Source organism: Chamaea fasciata, unplaced genomic scaffold (assembly GCF_029207755.1).
Source record: "Chamaea fasciata isolate MVZ Bird 193981 ecotype frontalis unplaced genomic scaffold, bChaFas1.0.hap1 SCAF_12, whole genome shotgun sequence".
NCBI classification, from domain to species: Eukaryota; Metazoa; Chordata; class Aves; order Passeriformes; family Sylviidae; genus Chamaea; species Chamaea fasciata.
In genome coordinates, this window is record NW_027094097.1 from 12517429 (window position 1) to 12530143 (window position 12715).

Below are 12715 nucleotides of genomic sequence, written 5' to 3' on the forward strand. Positions count from 1 at the left end.
TTATATCATCGTTGCTATAGTGACCTAAGATCTGTTTAGCACTCAGTAGGTATATCATATTCTGGGCAAAAGTTAGGGATTTTTCAATATTCCTCTAACAACTGTCTTACAGAAGTAGGTATGTGTATATTCTTTCTGCAAGAAGTCCCTGGTTCTCTTGCTGCTGCTCCTGTGAGTACCTGTTGTATTTTGACTGGTGGTGTCCCTTTTTTGCTGAAGTAATTTCAAGAAGTTGGATAAATAACATACCCATCTTGTCAAAGCTGGGGAGTATTTCTTCCCAAAGGTGAGTTTCATGGTCTGCAGTGATAAATACAAAAATATGAAGAACATGAAGCGTGCTAAGGAGTGGTCATTCTTAGGAATCGGTGACCCAGTTTTAGAGGAGGAGGAGGAGGGGGATGTTTTTGAAGCTGATTCGCACTGTTGGAGTGAGGAAGTCTGAGTTCTTCTCCCACATCTCTCAGGCTTCTCATGTTCTATCAGGTGTGATCAAGGGCATGGTGCAGCTGCAACCTTAACTGAGATTTTCTTCTCAATTGGAAAGTGGGGGATAGTAATCCTGCTCTTTGAGTTCTTTACATTTCTTGGGAGGTGTTGAAGTCTTCAGTGCACGCTTGGGGAGTTGCTGCTCCGAGCAGAGATGCTCCACCTGGCAGGGCAGTCAGGCCAGTGTCTGTGAAAGCCTCACTGTGTCTGGCACACTGTGTCAAACACAACTCCTCCCTTTCCATTCCTGGTTTCTGGCCTGGGACCAATTCCTGCCCCTTGGCAATGATCTGGCAGATTTGGCCACTGTCTCAGTGGCAAGCTGTGGTCAGCCTCCAGCTCTGCAGCGGGGCAGGTGCACCTGGCAGCATGTCCTCATCCCTGTTAGCAGAGGTCTGACAGCAGGAGACAAGGTTTCTTAGATGGGCTTGACCTTAGAGCTTTTTGTACACCAGCGTGGCAACCAATGTAACATTGAGTGCTACTGGAAGTCTCAGGAGAAATTCCCTCTGTCACGTTAAGCTGGCCAGTGAGAAAGGGTTGATTTCTTACAGGCTGCTTAGACAAGGTCATCTTGATAATGGGCCTCTTCAGAAAGCCTTCAAGATATGTCTTATTTTACTCCCAGAAATTCAAATAAGCAAACCTTCAGAAGTGCTCCTTCACCGGGGTTTGACAGTAAAGTAGATTAATGTCCTTGTTTAAAAAAAAAATCTATATGAATTTCAGCTAAATAATACATTTTTCCTGCTTATTTGACTCTTCTGTCATGGTACATATTCCATTACATGACCTTATTTTCCCTCTTTCTTAATAATGAACTTCTGTGCTTTTAACTTGCTTCAGATCTGAATTAATTTGAAGTTCTTCCCACTGCTGGTGTCTGCCACACAGGTTTTACATATTTTAAGCTCGTATGTCCTAATCTTGAGACCATTTTTTTCTTGTCATCTCTTTGATGGACAGTTTTGGCCTGTCCCTTTGCTAAAGCTCCACAGAAGTGATATTTCAGCCCTGCTGCAGATTGGAAGGTTTGTGGTTTTTTTTTCTGCACAGTGTGGGGTAAGCTGTTTCTTACTGGCAGCTCTTATATTTTTATCAGTTTTGTAAGGTTAATTAATGCAACAGCCTCCAGTCTTGGTTGTCTTAAATATTTAGAGGAAAGAAATAGATTTATGCACATTTTTGCTGCTGAGCTAGATTTGGTTGAACTTCTTTTGAATTTCTGAGTTAAGATTTCCAGCTGGTATAAATCAGTGAAGTTCCACTGATTTATTTTGGATGACCTGCTCTGTGGAGGATCTGGTCTTCCTCAGTTAAATCTTGTCACTGAACCTGAGCTACTTTGCACTGAGCATATGACAGTTGCTGCTGTATTTTTGTGTGGAGAATGTGGGATATATTTCTGCTATCTTTTATCTCTCTGTATAGAGAAAGACAGGTGTGTGTGTACATTTAGACACACACAGACATGCGTGGATGTTTATACACACAGTCACCCACACACAGAGAATTGTGCTGGAAAACCCCCTCCCTCTTTTCACCTATCATCACTACTGGACTAATACACCCTCGACTTTGACTGACATGGAACCTCACTGAAGATTTGAGTCACAGTGTCCAAATTTGTTTCCGTGTACCAAAAATTTTCAAATCCAACCAACCTAAACCCCGCCAAGCATCAGTACCCAACTTGGAGATACTTAGGAACAATGCAGCTCCAAGCAGAAATAATTTAGATTTCCCCAGTGGGGAGACCACATGGGTCCTTGGATTGAGCACCCATTTCACTACACAGAGCAGGTGGAATCTTTCCTTGTGGTCCAACACATAAAAGCACCTACTTACCTGGAGGAGTGGGGAGGGACTGGTGATGATGGGCAGGTTGGGAGGCTGGGAAGTCTGATAGATTAGATGAGAATGTTGTTCCAAGAAAGCTCAGAAATACCTTTGTGTAGTTGTGGGGCAGTGTTGGGTGTCTCCTTGCTGTTAGTCTTTTGGTCTGTTTTGTTATCAGGTTAATCTCTGCGAGATTAACGTTGACTCTCTCAAGTCATTATGACAAGTGAGCGTGGCAGTAAATTCTTCCATGTCAAGAAAAAGACAAATTGTACTGTGCTGCATATTGTGGCATAGTACTACTAATTGCTGAATTTGATAAATGTCTTCTGGTAGGTTCTGTAGTTAATGAGCAAAGATGTTAATTGCCCTTATCTGAAATATCTGTATTTGCAAGGACGTTCTCTGGAGCCATGGATGTCTTCTAACAGAGATTTATTTCAAATCAGCCATTGTTTTCAGCAGTTTCAGAGTCCATTACCCTTCAGTATCAATGAATAGCCTCCACTCCCATCAAAGTTTTGAGAGCAATCTGCTCTCCCTACGTGTTATTTAGCAGGTCCGAATTTTCTTTGGGTAGGAAAAACTTACATGTGATACAGCATGCTCAGAATCCTGGGTTACAGCAGGAGCACGGCTCGTTCTTAAGAGCAGCCAAGAGAGAAATCAACCCCTGACAGCAGAGGAGAAAGGGTCTGGAATAGCCCCATTTCCCCCCCACCATCTGGAGTATTTAATTGGGAAAATAATTCTCCGTTGTTGTTGTGTTGGTGGGAGTTGTCAGTCTAAATATGTTTTAATGCAAATAACCATCTCTATTTGTAGAATTCATCTTTTCTAGATGCTTTCTTTGGAAAATATGCAGCTGAAGATTTAGTGCATTATTATAAGAGTAAGTGCATACAAGGCTCATATTAACAATGGACGTCATGTTTATTCTTTCCCTTTTAGAATTTCCCATGGAAGCAAGTGGGCAGATTTTTGCATTATTGAGTAGTTTGCTGCTGCTGACTTTTCCCAGAAACACAAGAGAAAACCAGGCTTACGCAGGAGCCTACATGTTCTTACAGTTTTGGGAGCACTGGATTCCCCTAAGATTTGATTTGTAGTAGGTTTTGGTGTGTGCCTATTCTGGTGCAAAGTTTCAGAGCTGTATGATTAATAAATCTTTCTGGAACTGAAAAAAGACCAAGTTCTCACTGAGGTTAAAGCATACCTGATTTCCCAGCGGAGAAGTTGCATGTTTTGTTAGGGGGCTAAAGGCTAATGGGAAGAGAAAAATGTTTCCTTGTGGGGTTTTTGTTTGTTGTAATAAATTGCATTTTCGTTTATGAATCTCTTACAGTTTTTCCGAACATGTTCAACAGCAAGCAGCCTGAAGTTCAAACTGTGGCTGTGAATCTATAAGCTGACATATGTAGATTCTCTGGCCAAACTTTCTTAAGTCAGGGATTAATTTTGTAGAGTGAGGTAGAAAAGTCCATTATCTATCTTAGTTTCATAGATTTCAGGCTTTGCCAGGAAATACAAATCTCCTTTCAAAACTGACAGCTATAAAAATAAGTTACTATTTTCTAAATAAAGGCATTTTCAACTGAACTTGACATATTGCTGCTCAAGATGCTTTAGACTGTCTGATACCAATAATTAAACTGAAGTATTCAGGTCCTCAGCTCCCCTATATGTTGCCCCTAAGTTATGTAAACATACTGTTTTCTGTTTCATGTTAGAAATGGGGCTGAAGGAACTCAAAAATAATCTGGCAAAAGCTGGATGGGTTCCCTGATCTGCCTGGTGCCACAGCCAGACAAATATTTGTACGGGCAGGGACAAAGTGGGTGGATGGAGGTGGGAATGCTGCTTAAGACTAGTATTGATGCCAGATGCTTCGTGGTGACCCACTGAGGATCTATCTCATTTTAAGTGTTTTCAAACCTCTGAATCCACATTTCTGGCCTTGTGTGTTGTTCCAGTTTGACTTTGCCATGGAGAGACCTGGGGGATGAGGATGCAGCTTCTGGGGCGTGGGTGCAAGCAAGACCGGCTGCAACATTGGGAACGTGCAGCACTTGCACTGCTTATCTATCAACCCCAGTGATTCACTGTGATTGACTGTCACATACCTGATTGCCAAAATAACCTGTGTCTTAAGAGAAACCAGTGACTCAGGCTGTGGTTTTACCTCAGGCCATTTCCTGATAAATGGCTGAACTGTGCTTGGTCTTGAGAAATCACTGCTGAGGAACAGGGCTCTGTCCTTGCATCTGTGTGTGTGGAGAGGTGAGGGAAAGGACACCTTTGTGGGGGCTGACCTTCCCCTTGTGAGTGCCGTGGTCTCTGTGAGGAGCACCACAACTCTGTGAGCTCTGGGAAGACTCAGGTTTGATGGCAGCTCTGTTTTGGTGCTTCTTCAGGGCATTTCTGCCCAGCCCTGATGTGGGAGCATGGTCCTTAGTGGTGGACAGCACAATTTTAAGGAATGCTATACAGTGATAAATCACTGTGCTCTCAACTTTCTCAGTTGTGAAACAGAGGTGAAGCTGCCTGTAACTGGCATTTTCAGAACTGAAAGTATTTCGCTTCTTAGAACACGGTGTTTTTAGTGAAAGCAGAAGCAATGCGTGTGATGATGCTTACAGGGATTGAAGTATATTTGGGCTGCTCATTTTTTGAGTAAGACGGAAAACAAATGTACGTGTGTAGTATGGCAAGATAGAAGGTGGGGACATGGAATTATATGAATGCTGCGTAAAGTACCTCTGTGACTTTCATTTAGAGTGATTGACCATCTGCATCATTCCATTTTATGGTTTAGGCAGTCTTCCCATCCTTGGCAAACCGCAGAAATCTGCTCCTCCATTCTCCTTAAGGAAAAGGACTGTCTTGTGACAAGAGATGTGTGCCTGGGATGAAATCACTTGTGTCTGGCTACAAGAGCTGTGGTTGAACTGGCTCAGTTGCCTTTAATGCTGTTTAGATGGATGATTTAAGGTATAGGAGAAGCTTGAGTACAGATTCTGTGAGAATTCCTCAAATCCTCTTTGAAGTTAATGGAGGGTATTAAGGGCAGTCAGCACCTTCTTAAAAGAGAAATTTAAATTGCTTTGATTCATTTCATTTTATATTTGCATTAACTGGTTCTGGATTTCTCCCTTCTCCGGTCTTTCAGAGCATGTTTTTGATAACTTTGCCCCCTGAGCATACTAGATTTTACGTTGGCTGTTTTGATATTTTTCCCTGAGTGTTGTAATGCTGATTACCAAAGGATCTTGGGCCTTTGGCTTCCTGTGAGAACGAGATAATTACTCTCCAGTAGGCAATGCATGACGTACAGTATCAGCATTAAGCCACTGGGATTCCAGTCACTAGTGTAGAACAATATTGTGGGTAAATGAATAAGCAGAAGTTTTATCATACTTCCTGCATAACAAGGTTTTCGTTAAAGAGACAGTGAAAATTGTTTTCACCCAGGGCTGGTGCAGAATGAGCGCTGCTGCAACAGCCGTTAGGGAAGAAGATATTGAGGTTGAGTTCTGTGCCTCGCTGGGTTTTTCTTGCTGAAAAGACAGCTGAATTCTTGTAGCAGCAAAGGTGGGTGACAGGGCTGTCACTGCATTTTTGGTGGATGACGTTTATAGGCTCAGAAACATGTATGAAGTGTATAACTCCAAAGTACCGTTTCCAGATGCACCACCTACTTATGGGAGAAAGTTGTACCAATTAGAAGTAGAGACGTTCCAAATGCAATTTGCTTATTTCACACTCGCCCCCAGGAATCCTGTGTTGTGATTTTAGGAGTTGGCCCTGTTTGACCCTGAAATGGATGTGGTTTCTCCCTTGCCTTCATTATTACAAGACTGTCAGTTAAAAATAGCTTATGTATTGGGCACAGTGGGAGTGAGTTTGAGAAGCTGAAGTTATATGTAAATCAGTAATAGTGAGAAAATAATTCATAAATGTAATGAGCTCTATTCTTTTGAAAGACATGGTCAAGTCTATGGTTTATCCATGAGGTGGGATTAATTATTTTTGTATGAAAATAGTTTCTCTGCCACAGCAATACTGATCAGTTCACTTATGCTGTAGCACAGCAAAGTAAATGATGTCTTTGGAGGACCTCTGTTAAATATTCAATTACTTTAAAAATTACTTGCATAAAGTACAGTGTATGTAGGTATACTCAATAGATACACAGCTATAGCACTGTGTGTTTGCTTAGTTTAAAATATAATTTCATGTGTGCTTGCATAGATACATTTATATTTCAGCCTATCTCAGAGATAATTGTACTTCTGTAATGCCTAAGAATTACAGGGATACTAACAAGGAGTTTCATGTTTAAGTTTGTTTCCCTGCAATTATCAGTTTGTGTTGTATGTTTAAATCCAAAATGCAGTTACTTATTTATCTTCTAATTGTGACTTTGATTTTAAACCATTAGCACTCTCTGCAGGAAACCAGTACTTACCTATAGGCCAAGATGAGTACGTTGGTTGCTTTGCTTTTGCTTGAGCGTGAAACTTGAGGGCTGTATCTTTGGAGCCCCAAGAACCACTGTCAAATGAAGGAGTCTGGATCTTCATGATGTGATTGATCAAAATTGCAGCCGGAGAAAAGAAAGAGGATGTGTTGAATAAAGCAGTCTTGCTGTAGGCCAGTGCTGGTCTGTCTGTGTGATTGAGATGCTTCTTCATGCATTGAGAGCATGTGCATGGGCAGACCCCTTCATAGCTCAAGTCAACCTGGAATTAGATTCCATTGGGTTTTGGGTCCAAGACAGTTTGATATTTGTGTATTTCAGGCACCTTGGACTGGCCTGGTTTTGTTTTTATGTGAGTGATCTTAACTCTTGAATGAGTTGGAGGAAGGTGGCTGGATGGGTCTCTCTTGAATGACCTGGGTAGGAATTTTGCTTCTCAATTAGGTTTTGCAGGTACTTTCAACACCAAGAGTAATTTTCATAGTGCTGTTCTTACTTTGAAATTGTGAAACTTATGATGGCTCAGTAAACATTTTTTTTCCCCTTCTCCTTTGTTTTCTTGCAGCCCACTGGGTACATGGAAAACTCCATTTCCTACAGTGCTATTGAGGATGTTCAACTGCTCTCCTGGGAGAATGCCCCTAAGTACTGTTTACAGCTCACAATCCCGGGGGGTACTGTCCTACTGCAGGTACAGTAAATATAAAAGTGCAACTTTCTTTCTCTCTGCCTGTGAATCTCCTTCAACTTCTTGCTGTTTCCTGTGCATGAAATCTTAATTAGGTGGACTCAGAAAAGGCAGAGAGCTTGGTGCTAACCACCAGAAAATTTGCTCAGGGTGATAGCTCTGAAACTCTTTGTGGTGTTTAACAGTCAGAATGGAAATTTTGGACCACAGTGATTAAATCATCTTGCTGAATTTGTGCAGCAAAGTGGTGCTCTGTGTAAAGGCACACTGAAATGGGAACAATTGTATTTTTACATATAGTCCTATTCTTGCATGAAAGAAGTTAAAAATTTCATCCTTGAATTCATATAGGAAACCCAGAACTTGCACTGGAACTGGCAGATACCTATTTTTAAAAGATACTCTATCGTCACTGAAAAATTTCAGTGTATTTGTATGGATGTCTATATATGCTGGTTCTCTGAAGTGTTGTTTTCCAACAGGAGACACTGTGTTTACATTATTCCAGATTTCTTCATCCACTTGCAAGGCTTTATAGGCCCCCTTAGATCACGGCAAGTTTTAATGACAGAAAAGCACTCCACAGCACTGAGCTTTGGAAATGCTCTGGAGTAAGCAGGAAAAGCTGCATGGCCCCCAAAGAACTTTGAAAGGTCATAACTTAAAAATACCAAACTGGCTTCAGCTTAACTCTTGCATGGTTCTCTCTCATGTCTGAAGATAGTTTATTTGTTACCATTTGGGATTTTACTTTTTCATTTGATTATACAGCCATGACTATGGTGTGAATGTATTTCATCGAGGTAGGACTGTGAAGGTAAGCCATGATTTCCCAGCAGCTAGATTAGGGTCCTCGTTATTGTTGAAATGTTCCTTGCCTAATGCATTAATGGAATTAATTAGACAGAAAGTTGTCTAAATTTCTCAAGTTGGTTGATTTTCTCGTGATAATTTTGATTCTGCTTCTTCCATAAATTTCCCTAGTGGTGCTAGCATTTATGTTTATATCTATTTCAACAGATGGAGTTGTTACACCTGCCTTTCCAAACTCTGTTTCCAAGTCTTTATTCCGTAGTTTATGGCAGCTGCCTTTTTGGGTCTGCTTAATGGAATACAAGATAAAGCTTGAACCCACAGCTTCCTGCTCAGTGGAAAGGAAATTGTTAGGGTGTAGGCAGGCTGTAATCTGGAGCAGCTTTACATTTGTCTCTTTAAAAATAAAAAAATAAAAAAAAAGAAAAAGAAGAAGAGAAAAACAAAGCAGACGCATAAATAATTATGTTTGTGAAACAGTAACATCTTAACATGGATACTTTGGTATTTTCTTCAAAGAGATTGGTGTCATTATGTAACCTCATAGGAACTCATAAAGAAGTGGAGTGAGGTGGACTTCTGTTTATTGCTACCTTGCTGAGCACTCTGGATCAGATTACATTATAACTATGGGAATTTCAACATAAGTCAAAATACAAACTTTAAAAAATGTTTTCAGTATGACTTGGTCCTTGGTAGTATCTTGATTCATCAGATGTGGTCAGATTGGAGGGAGTATAAAATTAGATTTCCCTTATACAGTTGTAATGTGTATTCACAAATTCAAAACAGTTCTCAAAGTTATGTTTAGTCTGCTGAAGAAATCAAGTTGAAAAAGCTGGATTTATGACGTGGTTGAGTTCAGCAGAAGTTCTCTAGTATGTGTAACAAAAAGTAGAGGTATCCAAAAGACACTTTACTGAGGAGCAGAGAGAGAGTAGCCCTTGCATAGTTCAGTTATTTCCAGATTTCTGAGGGACTTCAATACATCTCTGGGAAATGGTGACTTCCAGTTTTTTATGAAATCATTCTGCCCTGCTAATGTGAGCAGCAGCATGCTCTGATGTAATGTCCAGCTCTAGTGTCAGGAAGTGTATGATAGTGGAACAACTCAAACTAGTCCAAAACATGTTCCCAGTACTGTTTCTTCTGAAGTGCAATTTTGGTGGAATCGGTATTTTTATTTTTTTCCAAAGCCTTTAAATAAAGTATGTGTGTATTTATGTAAAAATGTCTAAAATAGACTGTTTTGACTACCCCAAATTTATTTCATCTGATTAATATAAATTTTATATTTTGGTCTGTGTTTTTGCACATGCTGCATTGTAAATTCTTTAATACTGTGAGATAATATTGACATGATTTCACATAAAATGAAGCAGTTTAATACTTTGAATCATGTACAATGAAAATTGTCTTCCCAATTTTTCATTTTGAGAAAAATTTAAGATTCCAATTTCTGCTTCACTGAAGGCAGCGTGGATTTATGAGAGGCTGGTCCTGCTTGACCAACCTGACCTCCTCCTGTGACAAGGTGACCTGCTTAGTGGGTGAGGGAAAGGCTGTGGAGGTTTAGATTGGCTATTGGGAAAAAATTCTTCACCAAAAGTGTTCTCCGGGCATAGGCTGCCCAGGGAAATGATTGAGTCACCATCCCTGGAAGTGTTTAAAAGATGTAGATGTAGGCCTGGGGACATGGCTTAGTGATGAGCTTGGCAGTGCTTGGTTAGACATTGGATTTGATCTTAGAGGTATTTTCTAACCTAAACAATTCTGTGTGAGATGCCACAGGAGAGCCCCTGTCCATGTTCAAGTTTTCATCCCCTCTGTCTGCTGTCACCAGGGTCTATTTCTGGCTTATTAGTGCACAGTTATGAGTCAGAGAGGGAAGAGTGCCATTACCTTTCCTTACATCATCCTGAAGCCCTCCCATGGCAGCACTGACCCATCCCAACCTATTTTAACACACGAAATCTGACAGGCAGTGCTGGAGGTGATGCATCTCCTCTTAGGAAATGGGATCAATGTAACAGGACGTGTCTACCTGGGTTTCAGAGGGAGTCCTGGTTCCCAGGCAGAAGAAGCTTAATCTGGGCTGGGTTCACATTTAAAAGTAATTTTCGTGTGTGGAGTTCTTCCCACTCCGTGTTTGTTGAATAAGCACAGCTCTCTGTGCGTGTCACTGCCTGGAATTTGGGGATTCCCACTGTCCCACGTGGGAGTCGTGGACAGTCAGGTTTCTGGGGATCATGGACTGTCAGTTTTCTAGACATGCTGGGGGCTTGTGTTTTCTTTCCCCCTGCCAAATGTTGTGATCCCTGGTCCTTTCCATAAGCAGCAGTCAAAATCTCAGAATTTTTTTTCTTCCCTCTATCTATCCGATTCTTTCTATCCAGCTGGGATAGCAGGTGTGAAAGAAGGTGTTGCTGAAGCTGGCTCACAGGCCACAAGCTCTTGAGGCCAGGAAGTGGGAGCTAAATTTAGCTTTTGGTGAAGTGTGAGCTCTTTAGTATCAGGAATTGCAGGGCCTCCTTGAGCTGGGCTAGGCTTCTGCTCTTCTGCTTTCAATTTGTAAAGTACAAAGTGTGATTATGGTGTTGTGTGGATGATTACGGGGGGATGCTAACCTTGATAGTGAAATAACTGCAAGAACCTTTTGAAAGAGGTTGAAAAAAAGTATCATTTCATGAGCTGCTGAGCACCAGATGTAGGAAAAGTCCCAGGAAAAAGGTTTCGGTATTTCACTCATGGCAGTACTGCCTTGCTTTCCTGTGGTGTCCTTTCTTTTAGCCTCAAAGCCACCACTTCCATCCCTGTTGCTCGTGTTGTTTTATTCATTTCTTGGCAATGGAGTGTAGTCAGAAGGAAAAACAAACAGAGCAGGAAGCCTTGACAAGCACAACAGTCACACGTTCAGCTCGGTGCTTGACCACGCTGTTTGTGCCAGGGAGTCCCCACGGTAAATGTTTCCACTGGGTTTTCAGCAATATTTTATTTTAGTCTCCTTGGAGAACCTGCCTTTTGTTTGAAGTGCCAGTCCAGCCAGTGCTGCCAGTGTGGAGAGGTCATACAAGGACCACAGCACAGCAGAGGCAGGGAATGGTTTAAGGAGGAAAAGAGCATTTCTGGAAATTCCCAGCAACTCTGTGTGTACCCTGGGTTAAGCCAGAAGGGTTGCAGGTTTCCCTTGCGGCTCTGCCCAAGTCAGAGGTGCAGTGCTGGGATTTGCATCAGCAATGTGAAGATTTTGCACTGCTGTGTGCTTGCCATGGGGTTTGGCTTCCTGCAGCCCTAGGACACTCCTCTGTTTGCGTGGCTGATAATAAATGGGAGCAGAGAAGCCTGTGCTGTTTTATGGGTCCCAGTAATGAATATCAGCTGGGAAAAAAGCACAGCAAAACCCCTATCCTGCTGACCAGAAAGCAAGAGAGGGAGAATCACAGAATAAACTCATGAAGAATCAAAGCCAAAATCTGGATCATCAAATCCCACTTATTGCCACATCTTTTCAGATGGCAGAATCCCCTAGAAGCATGTATGTGAAGGACGCTGTTGCAAGGAGAAACTTGGGAACACTTTGCTACATGGACAAGCCTGTTCTTGTGTTCCTATGCATAACACACATGCCAGTAGGAAGGGATGTCATGGTGGTAATTTACTGTAAAAGGAATGGCAGAGGTCTTCACCATAATTTTTAGAGTGCTGTGTTTCTTGCTGTTTCAGGTGTTGTGTTTCTCAGTAATATGCAGGTTCCTATTTAATTCCCTCATTGCCTGGGTACAAATTATAGCAGGGGCTGTAACACTGGCATGAAGCAAGTGTTCAGTTTCCTATTTTTGTGAACAAAATAAAAACCTACCTTTAAAGCATTCACTGCTTTTTAATAATAAACTTGTATTCCTACTCATTGACTAAGAAATGAAGGAGTTGGGGTGCAGAGCAGATACTTCCTTTTTCAGCAGAGGTATAAATTTACACATGTTGACCAAAGCTTTGCATGTGCAAGCATTTAATCTCTTGCACAGTTTTTCTCCTGTGAGCTGTCTTTTTAAAGCAGGAGAGTTTAATCTTATGAGTAAAGTTTGTACTACAACTGATCCCAGGTGGCTTTTCCTTTCTGACTGAACCTTTACACCCCAAAAATATGAATAGAAAATCCTTCAGAACACAGTTCCAGGATCAGTTAATCTCAACAAAATACTGCCAACAGTAGATGTTCTTAAAGTAGATATTCTTCTTCCTCATTGTAATAATAAATAATCTACAAGTAGTTTAATCTTCTTGAGCCTTTTAAGAGTTTTGCACCCACATTTTCCTGTTTTCTAAAGTATTTTTCTACTATGTTGTGGTTGTACAAAAACAATGTGAGGTCTTGACTGTGCAGGAAGTTCAGTTGGACCATGTGT

General features: G+C 41.3%; 1 protein-coding gene across 2 annotated transcripts in view; it reads left to right on the forward strand.

Moving 5' to 3' along the window:
- Positions 1-12715, forward strand: part of CMIP (c-Maf inducing protein) — a 129754-nt gene that overhangs the window by 61579 nt on the left and 55460 nt on the right. For both annotated transcript variants that reach the window (XM_066194671.1, XM_066194672.1), the window contains exon 2: positions 7374-7499. In XM_066194671.1, coding sequence (XP_066050768.1) covers positions 7374-7499 — 126 coding nt within the window. The remainder of the gene's footprint in view (positions 1-7373; positions 7500-12715) is intronic.